The 16,202-nt window shown below is 39.5% G+C and overlaps 4 protein-coding genes across 4 annotated transcripts in view; 2 read left to right on the forward strand and 2 right to left on the reverse strand.

Annotated features, from left to right (window-relative positions):
* Window positions 1-112: 112 nt before the first annotated feature.
* Window positions 113-3,194, forward strand: LOC111468855 (protein MET1, chloroplastic-like). The gene is made up of 6 exons (XM_023113984.1): window positions 113-311; window positions 400-615; window positions 1,703-1,869; window positions 2,509-2,590; window positions 2,667-2,735; window positions 2,856-3,194. Exons 1-6 carry the CDS (start codon window positions 192-194, stop codon window positions 3,024-3,026), a joined length of 825 nt encoding a protein of 274 aa, XP_022969752.1. The 5' UTR covers window positions 113-191; the 3' UTR covers window positions 3,027-3,194.
* Window positions 3,195-3,898: 704 nt separating this feature from the next.
* On the forward strand, window positions 3,899-8,103 carry LOC111468857. Its single transcript, XM_023113986.1, has 3 exons — window positions 3,899-4,078; window positions 6,303-6,505; window positions 7,684-8,103. Exons 1-3 carry the CDS (start codon window positions 3,983-3,985, stop codon window positions 8,018-8,020), a joined length of 636 nt encoding a protein of 211 aa, XP_022969754.1. The 5' UTR covers window positions 3,899-3,982; the 3' UTR covers window positions 8,021-8,103.
* A 297-nt stretch (window positions 8,104-8,400) lies between these two features.
* Window positions 8,401-14,606, reverse strand: LOC111468852 (NO-associated protein 1, chloroplastic/mitochondrial). Its single transcript, XM_023113979.1, has 14 exons — window positions 14,115-14,606; window positions 13,531-13,716; window positions 13,333-13,419; window positions 13,156-13,235; window positions 12,841-12,922; window positions 12,458-12,478; window positions 11,615-11,660; window positions 10,652-10,770; window positions 10,389-10,502; window positions 10,215-10,322; window positions 10,045-10,134; window positions 9,687-9,796; window positions 8,741-8,997; window positions 8,401-8,663 (listed from the first exon to the last, which is right to left on the reverse strand). The coding sequence occupies exons 1-13, from the start codon at window positions 14,517-14,519 to the stop codon at window positions 8,751-8,753; spliced, it is 1,695 nt and encodes a 564-aa protein (XP_022969747.1). The 5' UTR covers window positions 14,520-14,606; the 3' UTR covers window positions 8,401-8,663; window positions 8,741-8,750.
* Window positions 14,607-15,265: 659 nt separating this feature from the next.
* Window positions 15,266-16,202, reverse strand: part of LOC111468856 (probable aquaporin TIP5-1) — a 1,335-nt gene continuing 398 nt past the window's right edge. Inside the window, exons 2-3 of the mRNA XM_023113985.1 lie at window positions 15,737-15,990; window positions 15,266-15,649 (exon numbers count right to left, since the gene is read on the reverse strand). Of these exons, the coding sequence (XP_022969753.1) occupies window positions 15,266-15,649; window positions 15,737-15,990 (638 nt within the window). The remainder of the gene's footprint in view (window positions 15,650-15,736; window positions 15,991-16,202) is intronic.

The following is a 16,202-nucleotide window of genomic DNA, read 5'->3' on the forward strand; positions in this document are numbered from 1 at the left end:
GGATTGAAGGCAACTCTTATTAAATACACATAATAAAACGAGAGCCAAAAAGTTGAAAATTTGTGCAGTTAGTTTAGTGGACAGCATAAAAAATAGGCGTGTGGCTGGTGGGTGTCCAAGTCCATCATCTCCAGAGCATATCATATTATCACATCACACACTGATTCCCCAGCCTCCCCATCTCCACAAAAATGTCATCGGCCATAGTTGCAGGCTCATCCTCCTCATGCTCCGCCGCCTTCACCAGAACCACCTCCATCGGAGCCCCCCTCTTTCCATCTTCAAAACCCTCTGTTCCGCCACTCCCTCAGGTATCCATTATTCACAAAACCCAAATCCCATTTCATTGCTGTGCCTTTCTATTGACTGTTTTTGTTGTTTTTGTTGTGGGTTCTTCAGAAAAGCGCTTTTCAAGGGCTGTCGGTGCAGGAAGCCAAGAAGGGTGTCTCGCATTGGTTCGTGGCTGAGAATGGAGAGGCCCACAGCCGCTCAAGGAGGGGGCTTCAGATTAGGGCGGCTAAAACTGCTGGAGCTTCCAAGACGGTTGAGGTCGAAGTTGATAAGCCCTTGGGTCTCACGTTGGGCCAGAAACCTGGCGGTGGTGTTGTCATCACTGTAAGTCTTTTTCAGTTTTGTTCTTGCTGTTACTTTGGCATTTTTGGATTATGGATGAGATGAGCTTAAGATGATTTTCTTAAAGTAGCTCTGGCGGAAGTTTGTAAAAAAAGGTGTTTAAAAGCACAACCACTCACAGATATTGTCCACTTTGGTTCATTGAGTATCGCTGTCGGCCTCACAGTTTTGAAATGCGTCTGTTAGGGAGAGGTTTCTACACTCTTATAAGGAATGCTTAGTTCTCCTCTCCAACCAATGTGGACTCTCACCATCCACCTCCCTTGGAGGCCCAACGTCCTCACTGGCACACTATCCGGTGGGTATGGATTGTTACAAATGGTATCAGAGTCAGACACTGAGTGGTGTGTCATCGAGGACGTTGGGCCTCTAAGGAGGGTGGATTGTGAGATCCTACATCAGTTAGAGAGGAGAACGAAACATTTCTTATAAGGGTGTGGAAACCTCTCCGTAGGAGACGCGTTTTAAAAACTTTAAGGGGAAGCCTCAAAATGGAAAGTCTAAAGAGGACAATATCGGCTAGTGGTGTGCTTGACTTGTTACTAATTACGAGTTAGAGTCTCTAAACTTTGAGTATTGTGTTTGTTTAGTCCTTAAACTTTCATAATGCACTACAAGAAACAATAGATACGTAACTTATGAAAAACGCTATCGTAAACTTTTTAATATAGTGTTTTTCGTACGTCGTGACAGCCCATTTATTAAAAGTCTAGGACTTTTTATAGCGTTTTTTAGAGCTATAATGGATGCTATAATAGAGTATGAAGTTATAGCTTATACACATTTCTATTTAGTTCTTTTACTTTACCGAGACAAGTATTTCAACTTTCAATTTATTTTTAATAGGTCCTCTGCATTATCAAGGGATCGGTCCTTCAATAATGCATAGTTTGCTTACCATTAAAGCGTTGATTAGATTAACAACGGAACTTACGATACATAAAATTGAATGTTTAGGGACTTAATAGAAGACTAAATGGACATAGCTTCAAGGGTTTAGGGTCCTACATTGAATTTTGTGTGCACATTATGTAACTGAGGTGATTTTTGGGGCTTTATATTGGGTTAGGCAGTGGATGGAGGAGGGAATGCATCAAAATCAGGGTTAAAAGTAGGAGACCAAGTTCTATACACCAGCAGCTTCTTTGGTGATGAATTATGGCCTGCAGATAAGTTGGGATTCACCAAAACTGCCATTCAAGCCAAGCCTGATTCTGTCTACTTTGTAGTTAACAGGTTCTTTTCCTCCTTTCACCTTCTCATTTAATGCATAATTTTGAAAGTTTTAAGAATCAAAATGAGTTGTTACATAGTATTAGAGCCAAACACCGGGCGGTGTGCCAATGAGGCCGTTGCGCCCCTCAAGGGCGGTGGATTGTGAGATCCCACATCGGGTGGAGAGGGGAACGAAGCATTCCTTATAAGGGTGTGAAAACCTCTTCCTAGTAGACGCGTTTCAAAACATTGAGGGAAAGCCTAGAAGGGAAATCTCAAAGAAACAGTATCGGCTAGCGTTGGGTTTGAGTTGTTACAAATGGTATCAGAGCCAGACACCGAACTGTGTGCCAGCGAGGACATTGGACTCTTCAAGGGAGGTGGATTGTGAGATCCCACATCAGGTGGAGAGGGGAACGAAGCATTCCTTATAAGGGTGTGGAAACCTCTCCTATTAAACGCATTTTAAAGCCTTGAGAGAAAGTCCAAATAGGACAATATCCGCTAACAGTGGGCTTGGCTGTTGCAAAACATGTCTATGTGAAAATCATAATAAAAAACTTGTGAGAAAACAAACATAATTTTTGAGAATAGAAAGCGGGAAACAAAATCGTTATCAACATGTATCAATATGCAGTAACTTGTGAAGTTTTTAAACAGAGGCGCTGATGTCGATGTCAAACGTCTCCCAAAGCGACCTGCGCCACCTCGCTTTGGAAGAAAACTTACAGAAGCACAAAAGGTAGTAAGCACATCCCTCAGCCATCATAATGTTACCCTTCTTTAGCTTGATGGCATTGCATTAATTTGTTGTGCAGGCTAAAGCAACTCATATATGTTTGGATTGTGGATACATTTACACCTTGTCAAAACCTTTTGACGAGCAGGTATGTATATTCATCTCGTATTTCTCGATATCGACTGTTTAGACCATCATCGTTAAAATAAGAGCAGCTACTCCAAGCGTATAGTTCATAACGGGTAGTTGTTTTTGAATATGGTGGCAGCCTGAAGGATATGCATGCCCTCAATGTGTAGCACCAAAGAAGAGGTTTGCAAGGTATGATGTGAACACAGGGAAGGCAATAGGAGGCGGTCTGCCACCCATTGGAGTCATTGCTGGTTTGGTTGCTGGCGTTGCTGCTGTTGGAGCATTGCTTGTCTATGGCCTTCAGTGATCATAATATCCATTCCTTCTTCTCTATGTTTCTTCTTATTCTCATTTTGTCTTGCACATATCTTCATAATATCAAATTATATTTGATTAATCACACCTACCACAAGGAAAGTTGCGACAATGCCGCTCGCTGCATTCTAATAATATACGAATCGGAAATACTTTTGTAGTTTCGTTCTTACCCATCTAACGATACAAAAATTCTAGTCACAATTGAGATGTCTATGTGATAGGGAGGCGACGAAGAAGCTTTTCTTGTCTTTCTTTTCGCGGGACTAAGTGGGAAGTTTATTGGAATTGGGTTCGTTTTGTCCGTTTATTTTTTTTTTAAAAAAAATAGTTATTTTAAAGTTTTTATTTCTTAAAAAAAATTGTAAAAGAAATCTTAATAAATCAATATCTCATTCTTATGTTGTATGTGTTAAGATTTAAATTAAACTGAGTTGGGATGGGGAGGAAGAATATAATCCCGTTCCGGATCCCATTTATTTAATAAGAAAAAATGTTCTCTACTCCTTCCCTCGTTTCTTATATAAATCGGGGATCCCTTTGGAAGGTCCCTAAGACCTCGTCTCCTCAGTAAAATAAATATCTCTAAGTCACGATCTTCGATAACTCTCCACTTGAAAAATATAAATTCTTATGGGTTACCATAAAGTTTATAAACCATAATACTTCCAAAATTTATTTTGGAAATCCAAGAAAGTTAACTATGATTTCCACTCATAATTATGTTGTGCGAAGAACAGAAACAAAATAGTGTGACACAGGGGAGGGGCGAAAACAAATAAAGGACCAACTTTACGTTTTAAGCAAACACCCAAAGATTGGCGAATACACCAACAAAAGCAAAACCATACCAAAGCCCCACCAACAAATACAACAAAAAAAGAAAAAAGGGGTTTCAGAGTTTTCATACACAGATTCTGTAAACAACTCATCATCCTCCTCATTGGGATGGAGAGAAGGGTTTTGGTGGTGTGTTCTATTGTGGGTTTACTCGGAATTTTATCATCTGTTACTGCTTTCGTTGCTGAGGCTACAAGAATCAAGGTCATTTCTTATGATTTCCCCTTTTTTGCATTGGATTTCACTTGCATTTGGTTTTGTGTTCCTGGGTTTCTCTTGCATTTCGTGATCATTCTCTTGGCTTCTGAAATTACTGAGGAAAATGGAATGGGGAAAGTTTGTTTTCTCTTGTTCATGTCTCTACTGAACTCTAGAAGGTAATGTATCTTATTGGAATGGTTGCAGTCCTTGTTTGTGGGTGGAAGGAGGTAGGGCAGTTTAGTCTAGTTTCGTTACTATAGCATAGTGCTCGATAGTAACTAGTGGACCTCTTATCTATTCTCTTCTTGATATCGGGTCTTGCCCTATTGTCGAGTTGTCGAATCGAGACTTGTCTCCAAAACAGCGGCGGCAACCAACTCTCTCTATCCGGATCATAACTATTGGAATGGTTGGGTGAAAGGAGGCCGGACAGTCTAGTCTAGTTTCGTTCCTATAGCATAGTGCTAGATCGTAACTAGCAGACCTCTTATCTATTTTCCTCTCGATATCGAGCCTTGTCTCTAAAACAGCTGCGGCAACCAATGCTCTCTATCCAGTTTTTCTCATGTATGTTGATAGTTTCTCACTGAATCAACATACAACTACTGATTAAGATTGGTGCTTGAGATCTTGGATGGTTGAACTGAGGAATTAAGATAATTGAGATGTAAAAGGTCTCAAGGTGTGTGGAAATCTTTCCTTAGTAGACACGTTTTAAAAACTTTGAGGGGAACCCCAAAAGAGGACAACATCTACTCACTATGAGTTACGAACACAATTCTCCATAATGGTATGGATATTGTCCACTTTGAGCATAAGCTCTCATGGTTTTGCTTTGGGCTTACCCACAAGGCCTCATACCAATGAAGAGAGTATTCCTCTCTTATAAACCCATGATCTTCCACTAAATTAACCAATGTGGGACTCACTCCCAATAATCCTCAACCGTTGATCCGCTTTGTTCTTCATCTCCTCCTCCTCCATTGTTTATTCTTTTTATTATAATAACAGGTGTTTGCTAATAAATGAAAAATGTATTGATCACAAAACAAAACATGGCCAAATACAGGAGTACAACAAGAATCACCCACCAAATGGGCTCCCTCTATGTTCTTCTGAAAGGTACCACTTTTGATTGAAATTGGAATAAGATTGACAAAAAGAATAACATAAATAACCATGAGCAGAACCTAGCTTATCTCAAGAGGGCTGGTATCATCTCCGCACAAGCCCATGGCCTATTTTAGGTTCACTCGAAGCTTTGTCAACCACCATTAGAGGTGTGATGTAGCACTCGTCTCAAGGGGTGAATGGTGTGATGTAGCACTCATTTCAAGAGGTGCAACACTTCTAAGTTTGAGCCTCATACTTGTTTTATACGCCTTGTGTGTATGGTTGTGGGATGTTCTATGTGAATCTAATATTGGAAGAACATCATGCCAAAGTGGAACGATTGGATTAGGAACTTGATATGACTTTATTATGCCTATCATATAGAGATCGGAGGTATTTCACCCAATAGGGAACGAGGATTTAGATCCTTAGGAAATCATTTTACTTTGAGGAGTGGGAAGAATCATTCAAAGTAAAAACTCAATTGAAGATATTTGGAGGGTCTAACCCATCATCTTCTTGCAGATATTGTCCTCTTTGGGCTTTTCCTGTTAGGTTTCCCTTAAGGTTTTAAAATGTGTATGCTAGGGAGAAGTTTTCACACCCATATAAATAATGTTTCATTCTCCTCCCTAACTGAGGTGGGATCTCACAATCCACCCCTTCGAGCCCTAGCGTCCTTGCTGGCACTCATTCCCCTCTCCAATCGATGTAGGATCTCACAATACAATCCCCTTCAAAGCCCAACGTTCTCGCTGGCACACCCTCCATTGTGCACCCTCCTTTGGGGGTCAACGTCCTCGCTTACACCACCCAGTATTTAGTTCTGATACCATTGTAACAACTCAAGCTCCTAGCAAATATTGTCCTATTTGGGCTTTCCCTTAAGGTTTTTAAAATGCTGTTAGGGAGAGGTTTCCACACCCTTATAAAAAATGCAACGTTATTATTCAATTTCAGTTAACAGTTGCGGACACTACCGTCTAATCATTGAACTGATATTTAGATGGCGTTATTACCCATTGTTCTTTTGGTATTATTTATTGTTCTTAGTTTGTAATTTGTTTCCTGAATCCATGAAAAGGAGTAACATTGATTCCAATTTATGTAACAGGGCTCTCAGGTTCAGTTTATCTCCACATCTGAGTGTGCATATCCGCGGAGTCCAGCCATGGGTCTTGGTTTAACTGCTGCAATTTCTCTGTTGATTGCACAACTAATTGTAAATGTTTCAAGTGGTTGCATTTGTTGCAAAAGAAGTCCAAACCCTTCCAATCCTAATTGGAAAGTAGCACTCCTGAGCTTCGTTATTTCTTGGTAACTGTTCTCTCGACCATTTCATCTTATTTTTACAATTACATGTCTGTTTACGAGAGAAACAAACATTATTTTTATGAATTTGAGCTAATACTGAGCCTCACCTTTGAGATAGTTGGAAATTATGTAATTTTTGGTAGGAGACTAAGAATCACGAACACTTTAATTTGGTTAGCGTGTTCATATCTAACACATGTTGGGCACTTCGTGTGAGATCCCACGTCGGTCGGAGAGGGGAACGAAACATTTCTTATAAGGGTGTGGAAACCTCTCCCTGGTAGACGTGTTTTAAAGTCGTTTTAAAGTCTTGAGAGGAATCCCAGAAGAGAAAGCCCAAAGAGGACAATATTTGCAACGGTGGGTTTGGACTGTTACAAATGGTATAAGAGCTAGATACAGAGCAGTTTGCTAGCGAGGATGTTGGGCTCCCAAGGAGGGTGGATTGTGAGATCCCACATCGGTGGGAGACGGGAACGAAACATTCCTAATAAGGGTGTGGAAACCTCTCCCTAGCAAATGTGTTTTAAAACCTTGAGGGAAAGCTTGGAAGGGAAAGCCTGGAAGGGAAAGCCAAAGAGGACAATATCTAGTAGCAGTGGGTTTGGGATGTTACAAATGATATCAGAGACAAACACCAAGCAAGGACGCTGGGCTCCCAAGAAAGGTGGATTGTGAGATCCCACATCGGTTGGAGAGGGGAACGAGACATTCCTTATAAGGGTGTAGAAACTTCTCCCTAGCAGACACATTTTAAAAGCCTTGAGGGGAAGCCTAAAAGAGAAAGCACAAAGAGGACAATATCTGTCAGCAGTGGACTTGAGTTGTTACACTTCTGACACATTTTGGACACTTGTTAGTGCAATAGATATGTTAGACACTAGTTGTGTGTGTATGTATATACACATTGTCTCTTCCGTTCGTGGTCACCCTTGTTCGGTTATCGCTGTTGTCGCCTCCACAAGTTCTAGATTGGGATGTGGAAGCACCTCCGTTCTAGATTTGTCACCCAATATTGGTGATTTTGCAAGGAAAGTTGGGTTTTCTTTTGCTGTCTTCTTGTGATATTCTCTGTGAATTCACTTGCAAATCCTACACATTTTGGGGAATTTAAGATCATAATCTTGCACTTTACACCATTACTCTATATCTTGACGTCATATTCCGTGCTGCATTCTCAGGTTCAGTTTTGTTATAGCCTTCTTGTTGTTGCTGACCGGTGCTGCCCTTAACGACCAGCACGGTGGCGGGACTATGTACTTCGGTAACTACTACTATTATTGCTATGTCGTGAAACCCGGAGTCTTCGCTGGAGGCGCCGTTCTGTCATTTGCAAGTGTTCTATTAGCAATAGTCTATTACCTCACTTTAAATTTGGCAAAAAACAATAGCCCTTTGTGGGGGAACCCTGTTCCAGCTCAAGGCATTGCTTTGGGGCAGCCTCAGTTTCCACCACAAAATACTCAGCAACCTGTTTTTGTTCACGAAGATACGTATGCACGACGACAGTATGTGTGATTCATAGTCGGTCTCGGAGCATACTTTTGTGAGCTGGTTTACTTGATGTGTCAGTAAGCTTAGAGAATGAACTTTACAAAAATATGGAAATTTGTTGTTCCTCAGCATTTGGCTGTGTTTATTTTGGTTTTGTTCCTGTATCAAAATCGATTAGCTTAGAGAGATTGTATGGTAAGATTATCGAACAAAACATGTAATCTTTATGTGAAAAGGAATGTCTTTGAATCGATTAGCTACTCCCTTCATCTTTGTCAATTAATGTGGCACTCGTTCTTCAATGTCGGCCTATCATCTCTCCCTCCCCAGAAAGGGACGGTGAGTATTCTTACCGGTGATTCTCTCTGACATTTTTGTTTTAAATTTAACACGGGGTAATTCAAATCTCAATTGTCAATTCTCTTGATCGATGGTATATATACCTATTTCAATAATAGTACATCTCTTATCCATCTGTCCGTACAACTCTTTTGTACAAATTTGTGTGCTCTCTACATTTTTTCCTTGATTTTTTTCATCTGCATCTCCGTTAATAGAATGTCGAGAATTAAGATGCCTAATTCAGATTCCTCGAAGTTCAATAACATTCATAAGCTTGTAAAACGAACCAATTCATTGTCGCTTTTCTTTGTAGCAGTTCGTTCGCCTAGGCAGAAGAAACAGCAGCCCAGTCAGACCATTAATCGTGAAACATATATAGATGAAGAGAGGTAGAGAGAGTACCTAAAAGACACTAAAAAAACCATCTTGGTCTTGTTTCCTCTTCCTCTTCTGTCAAATCGCGGTACTGATACCATTCCGACCCAGCTTTACCAACGGGCATGGGAGGTCGAACGAAAATCTCCACTGGCTTGGGGACATGTACAGCCAACTCGAGTTCATCAACGGATGATTCTAAATCTGAGTGATTATTATGGAGCGACTTCTTTCGTTCAACAGTGATCCATCCCAAGCCTGAAATAGCCACATCACAAGCAGGCCTGTAGAAAATGCAAAGAGAGATAAATTCTTATTTCCTGAGATGCACCTATTAGCCAGCTAGATTACATCAACCACAACACATCCGGAATAACAATGGAGAGGAAAAAGGATATTTTACAAAAGATGTAACATCCCAAGCCCACCGCTAGTAGATATTGTCCTCTTTGAGCTTTTCCTTTCGAGCTTCCCCTCGAAGTTTTTAAAAGGTTGTCTGCTAGGTAAAGTTTCCACACCTTTATAAATAATGTTTCGTTCTCCTCCCCAACCAAATGTGGGATGTCACAATCCACCCCTCTTTGAGGCTCAGTGTCTTTGCTGGCACTTGCTCCATTCTCCAATCGATGTGACCCTCAATCCACCCCCTTCAGGGCCCAACGTCCTTATTTGCACACCGCCTCGTGTCCACCCTCCTTCCTATCAGGGTCCCACATCGAATGGAGAATGAAGCAAATGCCAACAAGGACGCTGGACTATGAAGGGGGGTAGATTGTGAGATTCCACATCGATTGGAGAGGAGAATGCAACATTTTTTATAAGGGTGTGGAAATCTCTCTCTAGTAGACGCGTTTAAAAAACCTTGAGGGAAAGCTTGAAAGGGAAACCCCAAAAATGACAATATTTGCTGGCGGTAAGCTTGGGCGGTTACAACCCTTACATAACTTGTCAGTCAACAAGAGTTGTATTGCACCTTTGCTCGTCCTCAAAATTTATCTTCAATTGACGCATTACTTCGAGCCCTCTCCAGTCATCCCTTGCTTGTTTTCCAGATGGAGGTGTTAGTGAAATTCCTAGTTCTTTCTGTCAATTTGTAAGAGAAATCATCCAGTTACCAACTTTAAAATTTAAAGTCCTATTACATATAAAAACAAAAATCAATCTCTTAAAAACTTCTACATTTTGAGACCTATTAGACACAAACTTTAAAATTCAAAATCGAACTGATAAGTATTCATCTGATACATAATCTTCGGTTGATTACTACCTGACATGAGAGTTTAGAAAAACTAATCTATGTTCTTTCTAATGCCAGACAGCATTTTAATTACCTCATAAAATTCATCTGCTTTTTCAGTGGGCACCACGTGGATCTGCAATCCTTTTGGACCATAAAATGTCAAACATGTTTCTGGTTGAACCTGTTAACATAAATGAAATGCTAAATTAAAAAATAACATTTCTGACGACAGAAAAAGGTTTTAATAACTGAAATTAAGACCTTTGGTAAATCTACTCTCGCAAGACCTCCCCAAAATATAGAAAATCCATTCAACCCACTGGATAAGTCCTTGCTTCCCATTTCATTGTCAGTTGCTAATTGATCAACCTGACATAAGATAAGGTTAAGACTGATTAAAGCAAGGTGTAACCATTATAGAACAAGTCTGCATACTTGGAAATTTTGACCCCTGAGACGACTTTGAGGAGCCAGGGCAGGAAGATCTTCTGATTGAACGACCGCAGCTAGCCTATGGTGGAGATGGACTCCAGGTGTGTCAAATATTTTCTGCGAAAAAAAAAAACCCTAATAACTTCCCTAGAATGAATATAGTTTGGAATCACAGGTTAGGCAAACAGGACAGGAACTCTGTTGGACAACATATATATATCATAAGGCAACTTCATATACAAAAATTCAGTAAAACTAACACATACCCCTCCTCCTAAGAAAGCATCAATTTGTATTGGACCTAAAGTAGTTCCAGGAACAGCAGATTGTATGGGTCTGTATTTTTGAGCTGCTGCGGCAACCGGATCCCTTTCAGCCATCTTCTCTGCCATCAACCGTTAGTTTAAGAAGTTGATTGTGGCCATGAAAACTGACAGCAATCGAACTACCAGAAAAGAGTAGACTAAAAAGTGGAAACTGGATTCAATGTTAATCAGTTGAAGGACACCATGCAGATTCCTAGACAAGCATCATTGAGCTCGTTTACTATAGCTCGACTCTTGAAAAGAGTAAGTTCGAATTTCATTACCATTAAGATGATCAGTGTAAGAAATTTGGGTGTCATTTGGCCTCCACACACTACCTATAATATTCCCCACCTTCCTAAAGCTCTCATTCCTCGGCAATGCCAATTTCTTGACTACTTCCACAATTAAATTACTTGGAACACCACTATCATTAGAACCACACTTCTCATTGCTTAATGCTTCCCTTAAATCTTTATCATGGCGTGAATTGGTTCCACGCCAAATTTAATGGATAATCCTATTATATTATCTTCTCCCCACGTACCCTAAATTAGTACTGGATTGTTGTCGAAAATGGACCCATCAGGTTTGTTGGTTTGTTTCTATAGGAAGTCTTTAGCTGGTTGCTTCAAGTTCACACATCTTGTAAAAAAGAAAGAAAACAGACCCACAAAAATCCTACTATACATTATAGTACTGAAATAACTTAATACATAAAGGATAAAATTGAAACTTCTAAAAAATTGGAACGAAATTGAAAAGGGGCATATACATTAGTCACAAAATTACTAATTACAAATCAGCAAAGAAATAATTGGGACATTAGACACAGTGTCACCCTATCAAAGCTTGGCATATACTCAGCATCCTTCAATGATATTGTGAATGCTATATAGATAATAAAAAGGAAAAGGTACTCACTCAACAAAGCGTTGATGAAAGCAGACTTCCCAACATTAGCTGAGCCCTACACGCATGTCAAGTGAAAATGAAGTCTCATTAATCGTGTTATCATATTATCTACAAAAGTCATGATGACATGTAAACTCAAAACAAATTTTCCTATACCGGAAGAAAAATAACGAAAAGCTATTTTCCCTGTTATTTTCAAATTCCAAGAGAAGAGGTCATCCGAGCAGCCACAATTGGTAATAAAATTTAATTAAGATGAAAAGGAGGATAGAGTAGAAGCCTATAATGCAGAGAAATTAGGAGAAGAAGAATTGAGAAGAAAAAGGAAACTTGTAGGATTTGAGAATAGTGCGGCCTAACCTGGTTTTTCTACATAATGAGGCATGCTTTGGTTTTACATGTGATTAGTAGCATATGAATCAATTTAAATAATAATAATAATAATAAATAAACAAATGTCAAATTTCATACTTAAAGGTGAAATTATGTTTTGCTCCTGTTTTATGCGAATAAATATTCAGTTATCTATTTGTGAGGATACCAAACACAAGTAACACAAAGATAGAATGATGTTGCGCTATCCAAGAATAAATTATGATAACAATAGCCTTTCGAGAGGGATTGATGGCGGGACGTACCAAAAATATGATCTCTTCCTAAACTCCTATTTATAACCAAACTACCTCTAACAAATTACCATTATACCCTTACTCTATAACTATTCCCAAAATAACCCTATTAGTACTCTCACATTAAACTTCTATAATTATTTATCAATTTATTAGTGGAAGTGAAGATAAATGATATGTGTACCATAACAACTATTTTGCTTAAATTTAATTGTATACTAACCAGAATGTAGACATCCCGCCCCTGCACCAGAAAAATGAAATCGAAGGTTCAGTAGTAAATAGGGTGTAATAAAACAGGGACAGCATGTTCTTATAAAAAAAAGCAGAGACAAGCAGAAGTTGAGAACATAAACTCAAATATGCAACCTGTAAGGAAAGGAAAAAGTGCATACTAGTTAAGATACCTACTTTAAAATTTAAAAACTATGTAGATATAGAACTTGTGGCTGGATTACTATGGCTATTAGTGCTGATATAATGAACTTTTAAACTTCCTAACACTTCCATGATCCTATTAAATATTGCATGAGGCCAATAGTTAGACTATATCAAAGTAGTTGGCTGGTTGACTTGTGAAATTTATCAGAGTGAACATGTACAAACCTTTTTCTCCTTTTGAATATCCGCGACTACTCCAGCTACTCCAACCAAAGACTTCGAGCTCGTCAGATGGACACTCAGAACACTACAAAGTTTAAAAAGTTCTTCATATAGAAGTCCAACTAGAAACTTCAGATCATAAAGATCATGCTCGTGCTCTAACTGAACGATAAATCACAATAACTAAAACTTTATGAATGCTTTAGTTAATGTAAGATCGATTCTTGTATAAGAAGTATTCCACAAAAGAACATTCGATACTTTCAAAATGATGTAGATGGAAAAACATTCCACTAGGCCAAAAATAATCCAACTTACCTAAGCTTCTTTTTTACAGTGGCCTCCACAACCCAATCACCAATACAGTTCAGATCAGTCCCCTTGGGAAGGAGATCAACCTACATAAATCATTATTAGTCCGAAGAACATGAAAGGAAGTTATTCACTATTCATCAATATCATCATGAGACCCAACATAAAAGTGCAAAATACCACCTTAGTGACCACCAGTATTATTGGATTCGCACCAGCAAGATCACGCACACGTGCCAAAAAACTTCCATTAAAGTCAACTATATCAACCTAAACACATTGCCAGAAAAAGAGGGAGAAACACCATATTACACTCGGAAACTGTGCATATCTCGACTTCACTTCAGGGTAAATCAAAAAGGACAGACAGCCTAGGCTTACCAATTTCACAATCAAAGCTTTCTCGTAACGTAAGTGAGAGAGCTTTACTCGAAGCTCCTCAGCCGTAATGAATTGCTTTCCCCCTGAATAACCTCCATTTCCACCCACAGCAGTTATCATGTGACCATGAGATAAGAGGCGGCACCTCCCACATATAACTCTTCTAAGTTGGTGATGCTTCTTTTTCTGCCCATGAACAGACATCAAACAAATGTAATTCAAGAGCATGCTCCAATCTATAAGATTACTATAAGACAATAAAATTTAACAGTATTTTCGTAAAAACTGCAGTCTAGACAATTCATATCATATAACCCTATCCGCTCAAATTCAAATCAGCACCAAAAATCCAGTAAAACTGAGGGGAAAATGGCACAGTTCCTAAATATATCTTCTAAAATAGCCTATCAACTAACCTCTTGAAAGCCCCAGAATCAAATCTAAACCCCCACTACCAGGTCCAGAAACTGGAAAAGTATAATACATCGGTTTTTTCCCACTCATGAATTCTCAGAATTACACATTTAATTTAAAAATAAAAAATAAAAATACATATATATCACAACCTAAATACAAGTACGTACTAATTCGTAGGTTTCCGGTTCCACATAACCCGGAGCATCCGATTCCAAGGTCTGCAACGGAGCACCACAGCCATAGCAAGAAGCAACCGCCAAAGAAACCTTCAACGCCTTATCCTTCTTTTTTTTCTGATTCTTCTTGTTCTCTTTGAGAACGAAGTTGACAGCTTCGACGGAATGATGGTGTTCGAGGAATCGGTCGCCTCGGGTCGGCGCGGCGGCGCCAGTGCCGTCGAATTCGGGTGGGTCGGCGGTTGGAGGTTTTTTGTGGTGGGTTTCGAGTGAGAATTGGGAGAGTATGAGGGGGGAAGTTGATTGAGTTTTGAAGGATGTGGAGGTGAATAATGAGGTTTTGAAGATAGAAGGAAATGGAGAGAATAAACTAGAGGAGAAGGGAGCTACCGCCATTGGTGTACACTGTGAGATTAGCTTCACCGGAGATGAAGGTGCGGTTTCAGCTTTGGATACGTAGCCCGGAGTGAGCTAAAGAAATAAAAAACCCGGGCGGATGGTTTTTTCTTTTTCTTTTTATTTAGTTTTATTTCCTTAAATTATAGAAATTATCAATAAATATCCAATTTTGTTTATTAATTTTCAAAAATTTTAATAATAGCTTACAATAAAAATAAATAAATAAATACTTTTAAGTTTATTTTTATTTCTTAAATTATATACAAACTTTATTATTTTTATTAATTTTTTAAAATTTTAATAATATCCTTGCACAATTAAAAAAAAATATATATATATTTGCTATTTGAGTGGGAATTTGAGTGGGAATTGTGACATCATTTGAGCTTAGGTATTATTTGATTACAGATAAAATGTGTAACAGCATAAGCCCATCGATTATCCACTTTGGGTTGTCATTTTTGGGCTTTCTCTCAAAATATTTAAAACACACTATAAATGTTTAGTTACCCTCTCCAACTGGTGTGAGATCTCACAATCCACTTTTTTAGGAGTTTAAAACATTAAAGCTAAACATGATAAGTAACGGGCGATAATAAACTTAAAAATATCATTAAAGAATGAAATAACTTCTACCCAATAAATCATATAAAATATAGAACTTGACAACAAGTTAAAATAAAAATTCATTATAAACACGTTATAAAATAAACTACAAGAACTAATGCAAAAACATTAAATTTTTACACAGCAACAGCGTCAGGAACCCCTGTGAAAGAATCTACATTTTCAGTCGGAAAAACCACATTATCGTGAACAATCCCGGCCAGAGCTGCTCCGATCAACGGCCCGATCCAGTACACTGCCTGGTTCTTGAAACTCCCAGCCACAATTGCCGACCCGAACGCACACGCTGGGTTCACCGATCCACCGGAAAATGGCCCGGCAGCCAGCACATTGGCTCCGGCCATCAGCCCGACCATCACAGCACCGATCGCACTGCATGAACCTCTTCTCTGGTCACTAGCGACAAAAACAGTGTACACTAGAGCAAACGTCAATACACCTTCTACCACCGACGCTCCGAAGCCCGTCATTTCCTCGGCGATGACATAGCTTGGAACGCGCTAGAAAAAAGTTTCATACGACCATGTTAAATCACTACTCAACTCAAAAGCTTTTTCAATCCAAGTTCTAATAAGCCAATTATTTACCTGTCCAACAATGGTGACTCTAAGAACAATGCAAGCCATGATAGAGGCAAGCATTTGAGCAAACCAGTAAAAGAGAGCAGTAGGAACACTGATATGGCCGCCGACCGCCATCCCGAACGTCACCGCCGGGTTGACATGTCCGCCGGAGACGTTGGCAGCAATGTAAACGGCTGAGGCCAAAGCAAAGGCATTGGCCATAGCCACCACCAAAAGGCTCGATGGGTCGGTTGCAGCAGCCCCGGGCACAAACTTCCCTATCATATACAAAAAAAACAAAATTCAATTCACTAGTCAGTGCAAAATTTGAACTTCTAATTTTTTCTGAAGTAAACAGACTCCTATGCCTTTATCACCGACTCTGAGCGTAGATAGAATCAAATCTACACGGGTGATACAAATACATAGCCCCCCCCCCCCCCCCCCCCCCCCCCCCCCCCCCCCCCCCCCCCCCCCCCCCCCCCCCCCC

The sequence above is a fragment of the Cucurbita maxima genome, unplaced genomic scaffold, assembly GCF_002738345.1.
Source record: "Cucurbita maxima cultivar Rimu unplaced genomic scaffold, Cmax_1.0 Cma_Scf00038, whole genome shotgun sequence".
Taxonomy (NCBI): Eukaryota; Viridiplantae; Streptophyta; class Magnoliopsida; order Cucurbitales; family Cucurbitaceae; genus Cucurbita; species Cucurbita maxima.

Bases quoted from the DNA above. Each gene is read 5' to 3' on its own strand.
- LOC111468857 (XM_023113986.1), top strand. From the start codon at position 3,983: ATGGAGAGAAGGGTTTTGGTGGTGTGTTCTATTGTGGGTTTACTCGGA. The intron at 4,079-6,302 runs GTCATTTCTTAT...TTTATGTAACAG, and splicing joins CTGAGGCTACAAGAATCAAG to GGCTCTCAGGTTCAGTTTAT. The intron at 6,506-7,683 runs GTAACTGTTCTC...CTGCATTCTCAG, and splicing joins CTGAGCTTCGTTATTTCTTG to GTTCAGTTTTGTTATAGCCT.
- LOC111468852 (XM_023113979.1), bottom strand. From the start codon at position 14,519: ATGGCGGTAGCTCCCTTCTCCTCTAGTTTATTCTCTCCATTTCCTTCT. The intron at 13,420-13,530 runs GTAAGCCTAGGC...CAATGTGTTTAG, and splicing joins AAGCTTTGATTGTGAAATTG to GTTGATATAGTTGACTTTAA. The intron at 8,998-9,686 runs GTGCAATACAAC...CATTTTCTACAG, and splicing joins AATTTTGAGGACGAGCAAAG to GCCTGCTTGTGATGTGGCTA.
- LOC111468855 (XM_023113984.1), top strand. From the start codon at position 192: ATGTCATCGGCCATAGTTGCAGGCTCATCCTCCTCATGCTCCGCCGCC. The intron at 1,870-2,508 runs GTTCTTTTCCTC...GTTTTTAAACAG, and splicing joins GTCTACTTTGTAGTTAACAG to AGGCGCTGATGTCGATGTCA. The intron at 2,591-2,666 runs GTAGTAAGCACA...TTTGTTGTGCAG, and splicing joins AACTTACAGAAGCACAAAAG to GCTAAAGCAACTCATATATG.